At 35.6% G+C, this 21,126-nt stretch overlaps 1 protein-coding gene across 1 annotated transcript; it reads right to left on the bottom strand.

Moving 5' to 3' along the window:
• Positions 1–892: 892 nt before the first annotated feature.
• On the bottom strand, positions 893–17,862 carry MRPS31 (mitochondrial ribosomal protein S31). Its single transcript, XM_044666067.1, has 7 exons — positions 17,673–17,862; positions 14,635–14,934; positions 13,322–13,480; positions 11,252–11,389; positions 10,376–10,449; positions 5,511–5,654; positions 893–1,349 (listed from the first exon to the last, which is right to left on the bottom strand). Exons 1-7 carry the CDS (start codon positions 17,795–17,797, stop codon positions 1,120–1,122), a joined length of 1,170 nt encoding a protein of 389 aa, XP_044522002.1. The 5' UTR covers positions 17,798–17,862; the 3' UTR covers positions 893–1,119.
• Between the last annotated feature and the right edge of the window lie 3,264 nt (positions 17,863–21,126).

Below are 21,126 nucleotides of genomic sequence, written 5' to 3'. Positions count from 1 at the left end.
CGGAAGCAGAACATTATATACAGTAAGAATATTAAAAACCAACCAACAACAACAAAAAAAAACCCACCCCCCCCCAACCTTTCATCTTAGAATCGATACTGTGTATTACTTTTAAAGCAGAAGAGTGGTATGGGCTAGGCAATGGGGGTGAAGTGACTTGCCCAGGATCATATAGCTAAGACATATCTGAGGCCACATTTGAATCCAGGACTTCCCTTATCTTGGCTTTCAATCTACTGAGCCACCTAGTTGCCTTCTAACAGCAATATTTTATGATGAACTATGACAGTTATTTTCAGCAACACAGGGATCCAAGATAATCTTAAAAGACTACTGATGAAAAATGCCACTTTCTGCCTTCAAAGAAAGAACTGATGGAGTCTGAATGCAGATCAAAACACTAGATTTCACTTTCTTCTTTTCATTTTTCTGTTTGAGATATCCCACAAAATGACTAATATAAAATGTTTTACATGATTGCACATGTAAGATCTGTATCAGATTGCTTTCTGTCTCAGGAGGGGAAAGATAAGAGGGAATGAGGGTGAGAACTTGGAATTCAAAAAAATGTTCTTAACGAATGTTAAAAAATTGTTTTTATGGGGTAGTGGCTCAGTAGATAGAGGAAGGCCTAGACAGGAAGTCTGATCTGATCTCAAGATACTTCCTAGTTGTGTGACCCTGGGCAAGTCACTTAACCCCAATGTATAGCCCTTATTGCTCTTCTGCCTTGGAACAGATACTTAGATTCTAAGATGGAAGGTAAGTGTTCTTTTTTAATTGTTTACATGTAATTGGGGGAAAATAAAATTTTAAAAAGAATGCAATCCCTATTGATTGATTTGTGGAAAGGCTACTTGATGAAGGGAAAATGACTGAATAGGTTTCTGAATTATAATTCTCATGTCAAAATTTTTATTATCTACAGGATATAATAAAATTTTACAAATAAGAATATTTTCAGTTACCATAGCTAATCTCTTAAATAATGTAATGTCTTTGCAATGTAAATCAATTACAATAATTATTCACTACAAAGTAACAGGAGGGGAGAAAGTAAAATTTCTATATAGTCTGTGATAATGTACATCTCCAAAAAAATGTTAAATTTCCGTGTTTTCAGTTGAATTGTATATTATTTTCTTCAAGAATACCCTTTTTTTCATGGAAATAATTACGAAACCATTCTATATGCTCAACTTTTTGTTTAACAGTAAGAAATGGGTTTTTGGAGAGTCCACAAGTAACTAGTTCCATGAAATGACGAATTGGTCCTTGCTTTGGAAAATCTTCCAGGTATTTATCCAAAAATATATGTTCATGAAAATCAGCACCATCATCATCAATACCTAGAAAATGAGGCAAAATACATAATTTGAATGCATATACGACTCTAAATCAGAAATAATGCTAAAAGCCCTAGGTTAGTTTATTGCTTTTTGTGCCAATTAAGAAACATTTAAAGAAAAGTTTGTTTCCCAAAAGGCTTAAAATGAATATATTTATTTCCTACATATGTCTTTGTAAATTGGTCCTGTAATTAACTATGGATTTCTCATGACTATTTCTAGGGGTAGGAATTTTTTTTTTTTTTTAACATTGGGGGAAGAGTTGAGATTCATACAGAGGACAGCAATCTCAGTTAAATCAGTAAGCCATTATAAAAGAGATATTTTCACCAAATATATTAAGAAAGTTGGCATCCTTCTGTGACAAGTACAGAAATATCCGCTAAATGTAAGAGATGCAGAGAAGTTGTTGACCTGCACTGCAGAAGTAGTTTCCTCATCCAAAGAGATTCTTATAACAGTGAAATCACAAATCCAATCCCTATCCCCAAATCTGAAAGGACCTAGCTACTTATTTTTCTGGAAAGTCTAGGAGAGGATGGCCTTGGATTCTTTTATCTGTTGTTTGAGTGAGGAAGGTGAGGGGGAAGGAAGAGAATGTATAAGGAAGTGCAAGGACGGCAGAGGCCAGTCATGTTTCTTATTACTTGTTCTATCTCATTCTTCTACTATCAGGGGGGTCTATAATAATTTTAGCCCAGAATGTCACTTGAGTGGCTAGTAACACCTGTCATTTCAGGGCTGAACTGCAGAAAGTAAAAACAAATAAAACAGAAATAAGAGTTACACAAAACACAATGGTAAGGTGCAGTTCTTCACCAAGAACTTAGCACTGAGTCAATTTAATACCACTGTCATGCAAAACAAACAAACAAACAAAAAAAACATTAGGGCAAAAGTCAGTTTATAACAGTAATTTCCAAACCATCTTTGCCTAAGCACTTTTTGGCACTGGATTAAATTTAGCCAGCTTCACTCTGAATTATGTTTCTACTTCCTTTTGTGATATGACATAAAAATAAAGGTTAAGAATCTCTGCTCTGGATTCTCTCCATGTTGTTACCACTCCTCTGGCCCTAAGTACTGAAGAACATACCACCATGGGCTCTATCTAGAGCTCTTATAACAATATTAACCTTCTTCCTCATTACTCCAAGCAGAGTGAGTGCCTTGCATTTATAGGTGCTCCCTAAACAGATTGCCAAATGAATTTAGCACATCCAAACTGGTTCATCCTATGCTACATACTGTGGAATTGTGCCAATGAAAAAGTGAAAAAGGAATCAAAATAAGTATATCTGATACAGGCAATTTAAAATAAAGACTATGACTGTCTTTAGGTAACATTTCATCATACTCCAAATGTTATCATTCTTGTTTGTTTTTTTTAAACCTTTACCTTCTCTCTTTTAGAAATGATAGTATCGGTTCCAAGGCAGAAGACTGGTAAAAGCTAGGCAGCTGGGGTTAAGTGACTTGCCTAGGGTCACGCAGCTAGGAGGTGTACGAGACCTGATTTGAACCCAGGACCTCTTGTCTCCAGGACTGGCTCTCTATTTACTGAGCCACCTAGATGCCCCCATTCTTGTTTTGATTAAAGATAATTCTCACCTGGCCCCATATTCAAGGAACAAAGCTTGTTAAATGGGTGTTGCTATATTATTCCTAAATTTATTGAAAGTTAAATCTTTTACTTTCTCTTCAACCCAAAGCTTAAGAAAAAATCTTGTTGGATTTAAGTTTAATATCGTCTGACAGCTGCTGAAAATGTCCAAGAAGTGTAAAGAATTGTGGAAGAGACTGAGATAACCTCAAAAACAGGAACTGAAACTAATCTGTATTTTAAAGGTTAATTTAGATGCAGCTTTAAGTACCATACATATAAAAAGCTTTTATACACACACCCCTTTCTAATTTTCTGATACCAGAAAAAAAACCACAACACTGAGAAGTTAACACAAAGTGTCATTTTCATTATGTTCACAACATTGTACTAAAGAAAAATTTTATTTCACAGAGTAGACTGTTTTAAATAAAGCAACAATGGAATTTCCTTTGCCAAAGGAATGTGTGTAAATCTCATGGAAGTTATTAATGACAAGTGAGAAGAACATGATATCTGATAACCTTTAAAAAAAAGAAAGAAAATTAAATACCAAGGACAACAAAAGGAAAATAGCCCCCTATTGTAAGGAACCAGGTCACAATGCAGGTTCCCCAAAGTCTTCAGAAGTTTACAAAAGTGTGGTGGAAAAGGAGATCAAATTCAGAAAGTTTCCATGGTTTCTTTCCTGTTTTTCCTTCAGATATTCAAATGTCTTAAGGAGCTGGAAATGAGACACCTCCTTTTCTGACCCTGCAGCATCAATAATATGTAGTGTATATAGATACCTGTCACATTTTTCTTCCTTGACTGATCAAAACAGATGTTTCCCCCCTTCTCAGAGACTAAACATTCTTACTGACTATCAACTTTAAGATAAAATTTTGCTAGGCATTGAAATTCAAGACTGTTTGTCAAATGGAAATAGTGAAATGGAAATAGAAATTGCATAGTTATGATGATGTCCCCTGATTCATCTCTCTGTAACCCTACCATACTTATGGTAGCCACTTGCACCAGGAAACACTGTTGATGTTTCAAATTCAAGTTATACTGCATAAAATAATGTACAATACAAGCAGCCCAGCTATCATAGAAGGCAATACAAGGTTATATCTAATCCTACCTGAATGCCATCTCAAAATGTTAACTTTGTCAGAGCTGAAAGTACTCAATTTGCATAAAACTTACTGGTATTTTAGGATTAAATCTTTCTCTTGAGAAGAAAGGTTTTGCTTATCAATTCTATATAAGGTATTTTAAAACACAAATACATATATGTAATGAGTATATGCATGATAAAATTGTACAATGATAAAAGAAAATTCAGCAAGACTCAAAAGAGCTTCTATAACATTTAATCTTTCTTAAAATAAAGGACTACTTGGCATATTTAAATTTTTTCCATTCTACTAATTGTTCAAATGAAAATATACACAGAACATTTTTTTTAAAAACCCTTTCTGTCTGTAAGGTAATCTGGACCTATTTAATACCATTAAGTATTGATCCTAAGGCAGAAGAATGGTAACAGCAGGCAATTTGAGGTTAAGTGCTTTGCACAGAGTCACAGGCAGGAAGTGTATAAGACCAGATTTGAACCCAAGATCTCCTGTCTCTAGGACTGGCACCTTATCCACAAAAGCCACCTAGTGCCTCCAAATAGAACACTAAAAAAATTTTTTTCCCTTTAAAATATAAATTCTATCATATTATTATTAAAAACCAAAAAGCCTATTTAAATTCCCTAAAATCTACTTAAAAGTTTGTTATTTTCATGCACTTGTGGTGCCATCCCTTTCCTGACCCTCCAAAGGAATTCAATATCTGATACATTTTAGCTGATGCAAAACAGGATGAATAAATGTACCATAGACTAGACAATTTCCCTCTCGATTTAGGTAGCTTCAACATTCAAGGGGAATAGAAAAAAGAAGGTATCAGATTCTTGGTAGTTCAAGGACTCCTGGGCTTTGTGGAAACAATTTTTCTGGGAATCATGGCTTCTTATAAAAAGTCTGTGCGTGGCCTTTGAAACTTATGAACAAATTCAATTTATAAGAAAACTAACTTCAAGCAAAACTGGTTGACTTCTTTCACCCATACGGGAACTAATATATAAGATACAAATTGACATAACTAAGCTGAGGTCTCTTTTAACGTAGTGATATTTATATGATCATTTTAAAGTACTGCTAAGAAAAAACAAACTCAAAATTTGTTCTACTCTGTAGAATATATTAGAAGTGCTACACCATAATCTCTTCTGAATTTAAAAAGATGTCATTACTTCAATGGATACAATAATCTTTAGTAGGATATGACACCAAGAATGAATGTTTGCCATGTTATTTTTCATGTTAAAATTCCTGACTAAATTTCCAGGAATAAGTGGAATTCCAAGTCTTATCTCAAGCCTCACTAAAAACTCATTTTAAGGTAATATGAAGGTACTTTTTAAATTTTTAGACAGAGGGAGAGGGAGAGAAATTAAATTAGAGAATCTACAAGAAGTTTCTATTTCTTAATTTTAGGAAAAAATAATAAATAATACATACCAGCTTCATTGTTAATAGGGAATGTCCACAATCTTCCCTCTTTTGTCCACTGGATCATCTCCTCAATAGCATTCTGGGGAAGTTGTTGATTTATTTTGGCTAATTGATTAGCAAATTCCATATCCCAAAGTGTTGGTGATGCCTCTATAGTCAACAAATAATTTCAAATAAATATAACCATAAAGATCTTTATCCCCAAAAGTTAAAATTGAACATGAATACTAGGTTTTTAGCCTCATGAAATTTTAGACTCATGAAATTTACAAAATATACCATAAGACTGTTTCACTTATTATGATTAAAGGACACCAGAAAGGTTAATATTTTGACCTGAATTATATAGTGATACTTGTTTTCTTCTTATACAGAAAAGATTTAAATTTTTATCTGCTAGGAAAAAAAATTAAAAATAGCATCCTTTCCTACAACAGTAATAAGACTGTAGTATTTTATGTATGGATGCCTTTATAACTAAGTGTGTTGGATTTGGAGTCAAAAAATTTAGGTTAGAGTCCCCACTCTGCCCTTTATAAAATATGAGAACTTCAAAAGGTAATTTCACTTTTTTTAACTGTTTCTCAGTTACAAAAGGGAATAATATTTGTATTATGTAGTTCATAACACAGGTGTGAAGATTAAGTAAAATAATATATGGTAAGTACCTTATAAACATAATAAGGCATCATAAAGAAATGTAATAGTTATATTTTGTTATTATTTTGGCTAACAGGTTTTATTATATTTCAAAGGCTATGAGGCAAAAGTGAACGTTCAGGAAAAGACCAAAGTTTCCAAACTTTCAGATGTCTTTTCTTTTTTATTAATTTTTTTTTCAAAGGAAGATTAACCTCTCCCTTCCAATTCCTTTCCCACTGAGAAAGCAAGAAAAACAAAATGCACATTATAAACCTTATAGTCAAGCAAAACAAATTTCCACATTAATGTTAGCTGTTATTAAAATGAGAACTTGATCTTGTTAACAATTGTATGAAATCTAGAACATCAGATTCTATCAAAATAAGAATTAAGGACTTCTTAATTTTGATGACCAGCATAGTTATCAATACAAATATGATCAGTACTATTCATAATTCTCACAAAATCCCCAGTAGAAAAACCCACTTTAATTAAGACTTCAGAAGGAATCACACTGTATAAGCTTCATGTGCTTTATTACTGTAAATCAAAAAAAGCATTTATTAAGCACTAGTTCTCCTATGTGCCAGGCACTAAGGATATCAGTTCCAAAAAATGACACAATTCTCATTCATAAAGACCTTCAAGTCTAATGAAGGAATAGGTACATAAAGAAACATATAGCATAAGTAATAAAGAGAATAAATACAAATATATTCAAAGTAGTTAAAATACAACGTAGTTTGGAAGAGTCAGGTTAAGCATTTATGAAAAAAGATGGTGCTGTATAACAGCTATATAACAGGAAGAAAGGGTGCAAGTAAGGAATACATTCCCAGGCAGAGAACACCTGGGAGTATAAAGGAAGAGTCATGAGATGTAGTGTTATGTGTGAGAAAGAAAGCCCTTCTGGCTAGATCACAAAGTTCAGAATGAACTACAGTGATGTGAGATTTCAGGCAGGGAGAACAATTAGGAGACTGTTGCAATAATCTAGGCAAGTCATGAGGGCCTGAACTAAGGTGGTAGTTATATGTTTATTATTTATTTATTATTATGAAGAGTTCCAATGAGAAAAAAGTTATGCAGGTTGAAATGACAAGATTTTGTAACTAAATGGATATGTGAGATGATGAAGAGAATGGAGTCAAGGAGAATGCTAAGGTTACAAATCTCAGAGACTACAGGATGGCAATGCCTTCCAAAGAAATGGGAAAGTTTAGAAGAGAGAAGAGTTTGGGGAAAAAGGTAATCAGTTCAGTTTTGGTCATTTTAAGTCTGAGAAGTGTCCAGGATAGCCAGTATGAAATGTCCATTTTCTGGGCCTGTGTCCTATTTTTGCTTTTCTGACTTATACCACTGCCCCAAATGCTTTCAGGTACAAAGACCAGGCATTATGGACTATTAAGAGACTGCTTACTGTTTGAATAAATGAAAATATATCAATTCTATAAAGGTCTGAACTATTCTGTGAATAAAGGCAATGATCCCCATATAGCTAATGAAACCCATTCTTTACTATGATTGCATTCTTGTTGTTGTTTTGGTTTTTTTTTTAATTTTTTTTTTTTTTAATTTTAAACCCTTTAACTTCTGTGTATTGACTTATAGGTGGAAGATTGGTAAGGGTGGGCAATGGGGGTCAAGTGATTTGCCCAGGGTCACACAGCTGGGAAGTGTCTGAGGCCGGATTTGAACCTAGGACCTCCCGTCTCTAGGCCTGGCTCTCAATCCACTGAGCTACCCAGCTGCCCCCTATGATTGCATTCTTGATCTAAATGCTCTACTCATCCCATTGATGTGGAAGCAAACTAAGGAGGAAAAAATGAAAACTGAGATATGGTCAACTCCCTCTTTTACCTACTAGGCAAGGATAACACAGCAGCAATCATGGTTTCAATAACATAAAGGTTGAAAATAAAAGACATGAGTTTCTCTGAATAGAGGGGGGCCCTACAGATGGACCTCTTGAAAAGATACAACTTTGTCCTTCAGGAATTTAAACATGAGTTACGTGGGTGGATTTGATTATTTGTCCGATTTACCAATATTTGACAAGAATGATGCAATCAATGGCAATAATACAAAAAAAGTCTCTAGGAACTTTAACTGTTACCATTTAAAGAGAAGCAGTGCTTCAAAGTCCTTGGAAGTATGTTTGATATTTACTTTAGTATCTACCTTCTAGCATAAAGCATACTTTTCCCTCCATAGTAGACACTTTCTACAATATTAGAAAATGACAAAGATTCAGTCCACATGATGTTAGATATGAAGTTCTCTACTCTGGCCTAAAAGGTATTCCTTTCCTGCCATGTACTCCATGGGCAGTAGCTGTGAAGTTAAGTTTATAGTACCAATCTGTTTGTTTTTTTGTTTGTGGGGAAAAAGGGATAATGGTGGAAGGAGAAGAGATGGGTTCCCAATGCCTTTGGGTTTCCTTATAACACAGAATGAAATATATTTTTCTATAGACATGGGTAATACATGGTACTAATTTGGCAGGTTAGCCTTTTGGAGGTTTAACAGGTTTCTGTGGGATGCCTGGGAATTTATTTTCCATTTATCCTGCATATAGCTTCTTTGTATTTATCTTTTGCTTGTTGTCTTTCCCATTAAGGCTGAATTCCTTGAGGGTAAGGACTAGCTTTTGCCTCTCTCTATTGTAACACTGTGGACTCAATTTAGCAAAGGAGCTAAATAAAGCATACAGCTTTGAGATGAAATGGAATTGAGCACAATCCCTGAAGATTCTGGAAGTTTGGAATGTAAAGGAGGGGCCAGAAGAGGTGGAGTTTTTCAACTGTCACTTCACTCCTGAACCTAGTGGAGACCAGGGGGGTTGGTTGAAGAGAGGTTGGGTTTGGTGGATCCTGAGTGAATCTAGCTCCTCTGCACCCCAGTATTTGAGACTATTTGGAGATTAAAACTACTAACATCAATTTCTACAAATTTCAATTTACCATCCAAGAAGACTTTGGACACAGCAGTTCTTCATTTTGATCCAAGAGCTCGGACTCCCTGGGGAGTGGGCTTGGGGAACCTTTTCCTGATCTAGCTTAATTCATTTATCCATGTTAATTCCCTTTGTATTAATTTAGAGATTAATGAATAGGAGATTGTAGCGGGAGAGGGTCAGTTACTGAGACCAAACCTCAAAAGTGGAGTGCTGCTCTCTCGGGGAAAAGACCATAGTTCATAATGAAGCTCATCCCTTTCCTGCCATCCTTGATTCCTCATATCCTTTCCCTTGTGCCCTGAATTTATTTATCCTTTAATAAATCCCTGTGAGTTTTGCAAGTCATAGTTTGGAGCAGTTACCTTGAGGGGGGAGGTGACGTTTGAGTGGCTGAGGGGAAGATAAGTACAAACTCCAACTTGAAGGAAAAAAGCCATTTGAACAAGGCACTTGGGGTAGGGGTGGAGGGGGCGCTTGTGTTAATATCTGTGGCACTGAAGATTGGACCCAGTCCTTTAGGGTCTCGATCCCTAACATCTTCCTTCAACAACCCCATTAGTCTTTCCTTTTTGGGAAGCCCCCCAAGAATTACACCCTCCAAGGTCTTCCCAGTGGCGGGGTGAGGAGTCGGCTACTTTGGCCCATTGGTATCTTATCAGGTGGGGTGTTCAAATATACACTCCATAAATTATCAATACCCACCTTCTACACTATCTCTAGCAATTAGCATAATACCTGGCATATAGTCAAGGTACTTAATAAATGTTAATTGATTTAATTTTTTTCAATCACAGCAACTCATTTAGAGTTGCGACATGCACCAGTAGAGGAAAAAATGAAATCAGGGATACTTAGGAAATGAAGCAATATTTAATCCTATGCCTCTAGGTCACATATTTTAAAATTATTCCTCCTAATTATTATGGAAAAACTGAGGAATTCTACTTTTGACTCTAAAAAGAAGCCAGGAGAATTTGGAAAATAAAGACTAATCAGAAGGGGAAAAGAATATACCACATGTGTGCTTTACTCCATACTTCTACCCGCTATGGTGAATAACATAGGTAAGAATATGCAACCTGTACATAATAAAGAATGTGAAGTGTTCATCTGGGAAAGTCAATAATGTAATCAACCACCATTTCTACCCAAGAGCTAGGCCACTAACAGGATAAAAAATTCAAATACTTTTGTCACTATGTAAATAAAATACTGAAGTCTTTGAGAAATAGATCCTTGTGTTAATTTGTTATTGTTGTTTCATACCAACCTGTTTCAGGTGCCTCTTCAGGAGCTGTCTCAACAGGGAAAACATTAAGCCTCTTCCCCTGAAATAATCCTTTCCTAAAACCAAAAAGGGAAGAATATATTGCCTAAGAATACTTTTATATGCTCCAATTTTAAGCTGTTCATGAGAAAAAAATTTTTTACATGAAATGTTTTTAAGGTAGACATTAAAAATAATTCTGACCCAAGCCAGATGTTTTAACATCCCTTGGTAATAGAAGCAATGAGGTTTACACACTTGAATTTTTATTTCATGAGGCAATTAATTGAGAAATGCAGTTCAATTCCCAACATTCCTACTGAAAGAATTAGTATAATATGCCATTATTTTTATAGTTGATTTATTTCAGTTTGTCATAAGAAAACCTAATTAGATAGCAAAACTACCAAATCCCAATTTAGCAATTATAACTTCAACATCAAGACCATTTCTTGCCTTTTTAATTGCATAAAATATTATAAATTTTAGTTGTAAAAGATAACAGCTAAATCAAAACATCCCAACTTACAAAGCAGTTTTAGTGTTTAGAATATTAATGTTGTTTTTACTTAATAGCCTTTAAATTAACTATAATTAACGGCATGTTAATCTTTTTTTCCTATACTTGAAGTTAATTCTTTTTGTAAACATATTCCACTCTGAGGAACTGTTTCATAATTCATTGAAAACAGTGAAATGCCAATGTGACATATTCAAAAACAGCTTATAAATTAGTCTTTTAAATGGTTTATAATGTATTCTTCCTGATCAAAAAACTTTCTACATATACTAGGAACTTTAATCAGTAAAGGAAGATTTCAAGCATGGCCTATAATATGAAAATGGGGCAAGTAAAAACTGAGCATTAAGGATATGTACCTTTTCTTAGAATCAAGAACCAACATTTCATTTGTTGATAAAAATCCGTGTCCTTCATCAAACTGAATCTGATGGTCTGGCCTGGCATAAATTCGAGATGTAGATGACTTGGCAATCTTCATATCTGATACTATGTTACTGAATTTAAACAACAAAAAAGGCTAAATGAGTGTTGAAAATTCTAACCACAAAACAGTAACAAATTTGCCGACGTCTGATGATGACTCATGCTACTTAATCTTTATACCAAATTATTACAATCACTTTGAAACTGAAAAGTAAAGCATAAACTGGCAACTCTACAAGATATCAGTTAACATTCCCTTACCACAGCTCTTTAAGGTTCTCATTTTATCATTTGTAATTGTTCTTTGGATTTCTTCATTAAAAACTATGGCGGGCCCTTCAAACTTACACCAAACCATAAGTTCTAAGTTTAAAAGAACAAAAAACAATTTCAATAAAGAAAGATACTACAGTCCACAATAAAGATACTTCAGGTCATTACAGTATATGTGAATAGCTACAAACTCTCTTAATTTTCAACAATGACAGAATCATAAACTTTTTTCATTTTTACTTGGAAGAAAGTAATATTTGGAGAGTTGAAAGAGTTTGCTCAAACTTAGGGTAAGAGTAAGAAATAATTTTATAGATTCTGAAAACTTCATTTCATAAAGTCTTTCATACAACAGGAACACAGAACTTTAGAAATTAAATTGACTATTGAAGTCATCTTATCAAAATTTTATCAGCTATATTAATAGCCTTATAAACTCTCTAAGTAGTCATTGAGCCTCTTTTTCATTATCTTTTCCAAACTGAAGAATCCTCTCTCTGCTTTCTCTGTATTATTTAGCATTATGTGTTCTAAGCAGTAGACACCATCCTTTTCTTTCCCCAAAAAGACTTTTTAAAAGCTCTTTTGGTAACTCTAGTCTTAAAAGACAAGTCTCAGCTTCTTTGGGGCCTTATGCCTCTTGATATTATTTTCATAGGTCTATGCCACTTTGGTAGACTTCTTTAGTCATATGCCCTTTCTTACATAAATATTAAATTAAATATATGCATATATATAAAATCTGGGCTTAAAAGATAGTTCTCTCTGTGAAACTTTATAATTTTCTGTGTTGTCAGTACTTGACTTTAAAACTTTTCCATTCCTTTTGAACTGTCTTCAGCTTTATGATCTCATGCCAAAGGCCAGTAGTTATCTTTTTGAAATTTGCTTCCTTAAACTCTAGAATATGTCTGGTATGTCCAGATTCACTGGCAATTATGAATTTAAATTTTTTCTTTCCCTTTACTTTATCTGTTAATTAACAAACATTAATTTTTTCCTTTCACCTTTTACTTGCTTAGCTTTCAATTTAAAAGAACATAACATTTATAACAAATGTGCATAAATAAGTAAAATAAATTCCCACATCATCCATGTTAAAAAATGTATCTTATTCTGCATCTTGAACTCATCACTTCTCTATCAGGAAGTGGGAATTAGAGTTAATCATCAGTCCTCTGGCAGACTATAAAAGCTGTCTTTACAATGTCTTCATTGTAAATGCTGCTTTCTGGGTTCTACTCACTCGAGTGTTTCAGTTCATACAAATTTTTCCAGGTTTTTCTGAAACCATTCCCTTCATCATTTCTTACAGCACATTATGCCATTCATTTACACAGCTACTTTACCTAGTTCCCAAATGATGGGCACCTCTTCAAGTTTCTTGTTCTTTGCCACTAAAAAAGAGCTGCTACAAATATATTTTTTTTCTACATATATATCCTTTTACTCTTTTATTGATCTCTTTGGGGTATAGACCCAGAAGAGATATCATTGGGTCAAAGGGAATATACAATTTAGTGACTCAGAACCCAGAGCAGGTATGTGCCAGATAAGACATCACTAACACTACTGCCACGATAACCTCTTCAGATTTTGATGGAAATAACCCTAGGACCTCATACCATCACCTCAACAACCCTAACATATATCAGGTACGTCATATATCAGTTAAATGAAAAATGATTACTTTGAATACCATTACAAAGATTCCCATTCAACTTACTAACCTTATATTATTTGTTTCTTTTCTTTGGTGGGCTCTGAAGTCTTCCTCATGTTTTCTTAATTGACGGAGCAAATCTGATTTGACTGAAAACTTGTCAAAAGGAAGAGACTCAGCAACAGCAGTTGCAGCTGCCACTAATTCAGGATTCAGTGACTGCTGACTAAAGAATAATGTAGAAGAAAAAAACAATATTACAAACTGTTTCATTTATCTTTTTAGCAAAATGATGGTCTTGTGCTCTACTTTGCCTATTTACACCAGGTCACATAGGCTCACTAGTTTTAGAACTTAAGAGTCTAATGTAAAATTTGAGATCACTGATAATGCTTTTTTTTTTTTTTTCAAAACCCTTACTTTCCACCTTAGAATACTGTGTTTTGGTTCCAAGGCAGAAGAGTGGCAATGGGGATTAAGTGACTTGCCCAGGGCCATACAGTTGGGAACTGCCTGAGGCCAGATTTGAAACTAAGACCTACTATCTCCAGGCTTTGCTCTCTATCCACTAAGCCACCTAACTGCCCCACTCAATTTAACTTTGGTTTTAAAATAACTACTTCTTGAAGCACATTTACATGTGTATGCATATTATATAACTCACTATTCTAAACTAATGAAGTAGGAAGATCAGACTTATGGAATACTGGTAAAGATTTAGTTTTATTACTTTTAAGAACAGATAAGTAAAATGAGTTTAACAATAGTCCTTCATATTATAGTGCTGTTCATGATTAATTCTCATGGTTTCTTTCCTTCATGAGAGAATACTTCTTCAGTACTTGCATGATTTGAAATTTTGTTAATTTGTTCTTCTCAAATTTATCCCTTCTTGCCATTTCCATTGACACCACCCTAGACCAGTGCCTTTGTAAATCTCATTTAGACTCCTTCAATGGCCTTCTACTTCCTTTCCCAGTTCTGTATGTTCCTATTCTAAACTATAGATATGCTTACTAACACATTTTCTTCAATTACAGCTGAAAACATTTATTCCCCTCAGAAAATGTCTAATTTATCTTAGTCTCTGTAACCTTGTCATATAGTCATATAAGCTTGTCATCTAGTCAGAGCACTTACAGTTGAAGTTTATCAATCTAAGAATGAACTATCAGAGTTTATACTCCAAATGGAATATTCTTGGAGAGCCTAGGGCCTGAAGAGAGCCCATAAATGAAGCACTGGTTTTAGATTGGAATGGAGGAAGAATATGATTTATTTGTTATTAAAAAGCTAAAAATTAAAGAGTACAAATTCAAAGAAAAAATGGAGTATCAAAACCACCATATCATGAGACATTCAAATGAAAATTCATTTTACCTCTCGGGTGCAGAATCTTCTACAGCTTCCTGAGCCACACTTCTTGTTCTTAGGTTAACTTCCTTCCTGCTTTGTGTCATGGTTGTAGGAGTTTTTTTGTCCTGTAACATGTCTAACGCACTTAATTCAACTTTCATACTCTTTATAATGTCCAACAAGTTTTTATTTGTATTTTTCTTTTCATTATCCTGTCTCTCTGGAACATCCTTTGAAATTTTTGCAAAAGGTATAGAAGACTCATCTTTCTTGTTGCAGATCATACTGTTTATGCCAAACCACCTTTGAATTTTGTATTCTGTCCTAGGGAAGATTTTATGGGGGAAAAAAAAGGAAAAATAAATATGTATGTTATATAAAATAGAAGAATTTATGCTTATTTGCAACTTTAAATGGCATTCAAGATTTAAAATCTATACTTTTTAGTAGAAAACTGAACTCTTTTTCTCAAAACTTTACCTTTTAGTAGTACCATCTTTTTTGGAAAAAAAAAAAAACAAAAAAAAACAAAAACACTTACCTTCTGTCTTAGAATCAACACTCTATATTGGTTCTAAGGCAGAAGAGTGGTAAGGGCTAGGCAATGGGGATTAAGTGACTTGCCCAGGGCCACATAGCTAGGAAGTGTTTGAATCCAAATTTGAACCCAGGACCTCCTGTCTCTAGGTCTGATTCTCAATCCATTGAGCCACCTAGCTGCTTGGAATAGTATCATCTTTACCTGACAATAGCACCATCATTCTCCTGGGTTTGAAGTTTTGATCACCTTTGAATCCTTACATCTAATCATTTGTTAAATCTTAACTGATTCTGTCTTGGAAATACTTCTTCAACCTATTCCTTTCCTTTACCACTAAATTCCTATTTTACCCTTTGTACTTTTTCTTAAAACTCCTTCAACAGTCTTCTACCTGGTTTCCCTGACTCAGTCTTTTCCTATTCTAACCAATCCCATATACCAGCAGTTATCTTTCTCATGCATAACTCTACTTAGGATAATTGCTAAAAAATTTTCAACAGCTCCCTAACACCTAACAAAAACAGTTGGCATTCAATAATTTTTAGCCTTGATACCAACCTACATTTCTAGTTTTATTTAAAATATTTTTCAATGAAAATATATCCATTTTCTTTCTTTCCTGCCTCCCCATTCCCCACTGCGAGGCGGGGGGGACAGGACGACAAAACAAATATAGAGAATCCAATACATCTCATTTTGCATTCTGAGTCTATCACTACTCTGTCAGGAGGTAGATAGCATGGTTCTTTCGTCCTCTGGAATGATAGATAGCTAATTTGTTCCATCTCCTTCTTCTTTTCTTGAAGTATGATAGTATTCTATCACATTCATATACTATAATTTGTTTAGCCATTCCTCAGTTGATGGGTACTTCCTCAGTTTCCAATTCTTTGCCATAGCAAAAACAGCTGCTATAAATGTTTTTGTACATGAATCCTTTTCCTCTTCAAACTATAGACCTAGTAGTAGTATTCCTGGGATAATATTTATGCAATTAATGCCTTTTGGGGTTTTCCACCAATCCACAGCTCTACTAACAGTACATTAATATGCCTGTTTTTCTGTTCCTCAATATCTCTCATTTTCCTTTATCATCTTTGCCAATCATGTTGTATTGAGGTGAACCTCAGAGATGCTTAAACGTTCATTTCTCTAGTCAATTGTGAGCTGGGATACATTTTCATATAACTATTGAGAGCTTTTTTCAACCTTGTTTTTGCAGATACTATGCTTCATCCAAGTGGAAAAAACACTATTCCAAAAAATTATGGCGATCTCTTCTATTCCCAAAACTTTGGTCACATGGCTGAAATTCACATCCCCATTTCTCACATTTCCATTCTTTTAGGTATAGTTCAGCTGATGCCTTTTCCACAGTTTTCTCTCAAATGAGGTCTTTGGTAAACCATACTTTTTTGTACTTCTATTTTCAGCTCTATTATACTTGACAGTACACCTGTCTTTTCTCTCCAACAAAAACATAAATCTCTTTATTGATTTATGTATTCATCCCTTCAAATATTACTACATGCAATACGTTTAGAAACTATGTTTAGGCACTGAGGATATGACATAGACCTACTTGTAAAGAGTTTACAATCATGTTTGGGGAAGAAAGAGTATACAAATTTAACTAAGATGTCCAGGAAAATGAGCTAAATGCAAAAAATTATGTGAAATTTGAGGAAGAGCTCACTTTGGTGGGGAGACAATGTTGAGGGAGATCATTTAAACTGTGTCAGTTTCTTCACCTGTAAGATGGGGATTACAGCATGTCCATCACACAGTTGTTATAAGGACCAAATAAGACAACATATATAAATCATGATATAAATATTAGTTATCACGATTACTGGGGGTGAGGGGATAATATCTGTGTAGAAATGGAAGCATTCCCGCTATGACAAAGAAACACAAGCACCAAAAAGGGGATAGAACAAGGACAGCTGGAAGACAGAATGCGACTAGGAAACTATTAAGAGATAATAGCTGGAAGGGTAAACTGGAATTATATTGTGAAGAGCCTTTAATTGGGAGTGGGGAGAACAAGGAGTTTTAAATAAAGGCCTAACAAAATAAGATAACTAAAGTTTAAGTTCAACAAACATTAGACATCTACTACGGGCAAGAAGGGTTTGGAACGGTAGCTGTACCTCATTCACCTTTCCTTACCTCCCCAAAGCAACTAATACAATTCCTTATAATTAAAATTATTATTATTATACATCCACTGGCATACTCGCTACACAACTGGGAAATCATGGGGGTTGGCAGTGGGGGGAATTAGGCATCAAAACCAGCAGAAAGCGAAGAGACAGGCAACGTTGTCCAAAGAGAGAAGCTCAAGAAAGCGGCCACAGATCCAGCGGAAAGGACTGGGAGAAAAGAGCACTGGGCACGATTAGAGGTGAGGTCTCAGGGGCAGAGGTCATGGGGGCGGGGCATGAGGTTCTCGTGCGGTTTCCAGGGTGACTGCTTCTATCTTCTGGGCCTCTGGGAGAAGAGGTCAAAGGTACGGTACCTGGCCAAGCCGGGCAAGGGCCACACTCCCCGAGTCTCCATCGCCGCTTCGGAGCCACCGGGGGTGCAAGGAAGACGGAGAGAGAGGGGGCGACTGGCCCCGAAGGCCGAGACGCGGGAGAACATCACGGCGGAGGATGAAGAAGTAGCCCGGAATCCACGCGCAACCTTCACCGAACACTTCTCTCTTCCTTCCGTCTCTACCGTGTGCTCACCCTTCTATCCTCCGGCTGGTTAAGGAGACCCGTGGCTTAGTTCCGGGAGTGCCGGAAATCACACATGACCTAGCCAGCCTTGGGAGGGCAGCGCGCCTGCGCTGACCGAGGCTTTCTCAGAGTTCCCTTTCGCTGGTCTCTTGCACATGTTAATTTTAGTGACTCAGTTTCTGCCTTCGGCATAACTAATTTAGTATCCAAGCATTTAAGGCAGGGAGGGACTCTAGAGGCTAGTTTAATCTAATCTTTTCATTTTACAGGTGATACAACTGATTCTCAGAGAGGTGACCATACAGGTGGCTAGTGACACCAACTCTGGGTTTGACTTCCGGCCCTCGGAGTGCAAATCTTGGAAATTTACGGGTTAAAGGGATGATGGAGAGGGGATTGAAAGGCTGGATTCCTTTGTTCCATTCTCAGCTTTACTGATTTGCGCAGATCTCATCCCAGCTGAGTGATGCAGTTCTAGCACCAACCTGAGTTAGGAAAACCCCAGAATTTAAACTTACTCTTAAGACACTGGGCAAATCACTTATTCTCTTCTTTCTACCTCAGTTGCCTCATTTGTAAAATAGGAATAATAATAGCACCCTTTTTGAAAAATGAGAATAACTCCTCCAGGGTTCTTATGAGGAGAAAATGAGATCTTTGCAAAAGTCTTTGGCAACCTTAAGGCACTTTTAATATTCCTTTTCCTGGGCTTATGTTTCCTCCACTATAAAATGAAGGGGCTGGTCTATATGATGTCCAAGATCCCTTTCTGTTCTAAATCTTATAGTTATGTGAAATCAAATATTTAATATTGTTTCCCTCCAAGAAAGGAAAACAGTCTTGGAAAGCACCACCTTTTTATTCTCCCCAAGTAATAAGCCTGCATTTTCAAAGCACTTTCATGGCTTACTATGATTCTTACAACAACTTTATTATGTGGGCAGGGCAAGTATTATCTCCATTTGACAGAAGAGGAAGTAAGCTCAGTGGTTTAATGGGTTATGCAAGGTCAAATAGCCTCAGAACCTGAAACTAACTTGTGTTCTTTCCTTAATGCCTCATTGCTTCTTAAATTAGGTTTTTTCTCCAGTTCCTACCTTCATTGGGCATATGCTCTAATACAGAAAAAAGAACATTTGTTTATAGTAATCAATCAACATGCATTTATTAAATACTTTTTATTTGCCAAATTCATCTATAAACTCTCGTTTATGGGTTGTGCTTTGCAAACCCCCTTCCTCAAAAACCCTAAGGAGTTAGGGCAGTGATGGGCAAATTTTTTTAAAGAGGGGGCTTTGGAAAGGAAAGGAAAATGCTCATCTGTCAGTCTGTTTCTAAGGCAACTCTTTCAAAGTTTCATTGTATTGCATCCTATTCATCATATTCCTCAGATTAGGAATAATGTCGTGTGGCCCGATAGAACATTTCAGGGGGCCCACATCTGACCTGTGGCCTGTAGTTTGCCTATCACTTGGTTAGGGAATGGAAAAATTATTATTTCCACTTAATGGAAGTAACTTGTCCACATAGTTAGTATCATACTCGGGTGTTTTGACTACTAGTTTAACACTTCCCAAAAACTATACTACTCTAGGTGATAGCTCCAGTGATCAAAAAAATGCCTGAGAAAAATGTCGGTTTTTCTTTCCGTTGCCATCCCTCTGGAGGGGAAGTGGAAAAAAAGATAAAATGAAGGTGTCAGAAGCAAAGAGAAGCAATGCCTCCCTAAAGCAGGCATTGCTGTAGCAATGTTAACCTTACACATCAGATTTCTCATGATACTTTTAACAACCTTTAAAATTCCATTAGTGGTGCTGATTCTTTGAGGAAAAACTGTCCATCAATATTTTCCGCCCCATCTCCATCCACCTTACATTTGCATCAAATCAGAAGTGAAATTTGGGTAAGTCTGAAAAAAAACACAGCCTAAAAGCATAGTCGTGGATATTTTTCTAATGTCTTTTGACTCTGATGAGAAATACCATGATTATGATGTTCAATATTACTTCCAACAAATTTTTAAATAACCTTCCAAATTAACCTTTAACATGTATACATTTCACATGTTTATATATAAAACATTTTACATACAGCTTTAGATTGAAAGATGGAAACTTCATCTACAAATCCAGAGAAAGATTCAGTCACTTCTAGCTCCAGATCTACAATTTTATAAAATATATTGCTTCTAATGGTGAGATTAAAAAAGAATAAAGTTAATTATAACTAGTATTCTATAGTTTCCTACATTTCCTGTGATGGTAGTATTATCTATAATTTTGTGGTTCAATTGTATCCAAGTGTTATTCAAGTTGTATCAAGTCGTATCCAAGAAACTCCATTTGGGTTTTTTTGGCAAAGATACTGGAGTAGTTTGTCATTGCCTTCTCTTCATTTTACAGATGAGGAAACTGAATCAAAAAGTTAATGCAGGTATCCTTACAAGGTCATAGTTATAGATAAAGGCAAGTAAGGCACAGTAGATAGAGAGCCAGGCCTGGAGTCAGGAAGTCCTGAGTTCAAATCCAACCTTAGACACTAGTTGTGTGACCCTGGGCAAGTCACTTAACTCTACAAATGGGATAACCAACAAGCAGCCCTTGGAGCACATACTAAATAGCACTTAAAGTTGTGTAAGGGTGAAAAAAGGGGTTTTATGAGTTCAATATATTAAAAGATGGTTGCCAGAGGATTGAACTATTATTAATCTTCAATTAAGAATAATCTCAAATCAAAATTTACTTTTATGGAAGTTTATTTACATGAGAAGAGCGAGAGGAAGTAAGGAAATAAGAATCTTTCCCACTGATTAGTCCAGGTAGATCTTAACCCTCAGCTAAGGGTTAAAGGGCCTGAGGCCCAGAGGTGAATGGAGCAAACTTCATTCACAGAATCTATAAAAGAAAGTCTCTTAATAGAAGTTCAGGAAGATTCAGTCTTTAAACTCACCACATGGAACAATCTCAGTCATGAACCAGCAAAGCTCCCTCTGGTTGCCTTCACAAAACCAGAAGCCCGTCACCAGATACCCTCTTTCACTGAAGACCTTTGCTGACTGAGGACCTTCTCCTTTTAAAGGGGTCACTTATGTGTCACTTCTTGTGCCTTCCTCCTAATTTGCATGTCTAATCACAATAGACAATTCTCATAGACCACCCAGGAAGCGGGTCAGTTGTTTCTGATTTGTCACTCACTCCAGCACACTTGGGTTAGGACCTCCCAAGATTGGAGGTACTCTCACCTTTGGTG

This window comes from Gracilinanus agilis, chromosome 3 (assembly GCF_016433145.1).
Source record: "Gracilinanus agilis isolate LMUSP501 chromosome 3, AgileGrace, whole genome shotgun sequence".
Lineage (NCBI taxonomy): Eukaryota > Metazoa > Chordata > Mammalia > Didelphimorphia > Didelphidae > Gracilinanus > Gracilinanus agilis.
The sequence above is the reverse complement of the archived record's forward strand: the minus strand, read 5'-3'. Positions and strand labels throughout refer to the sequence as shown.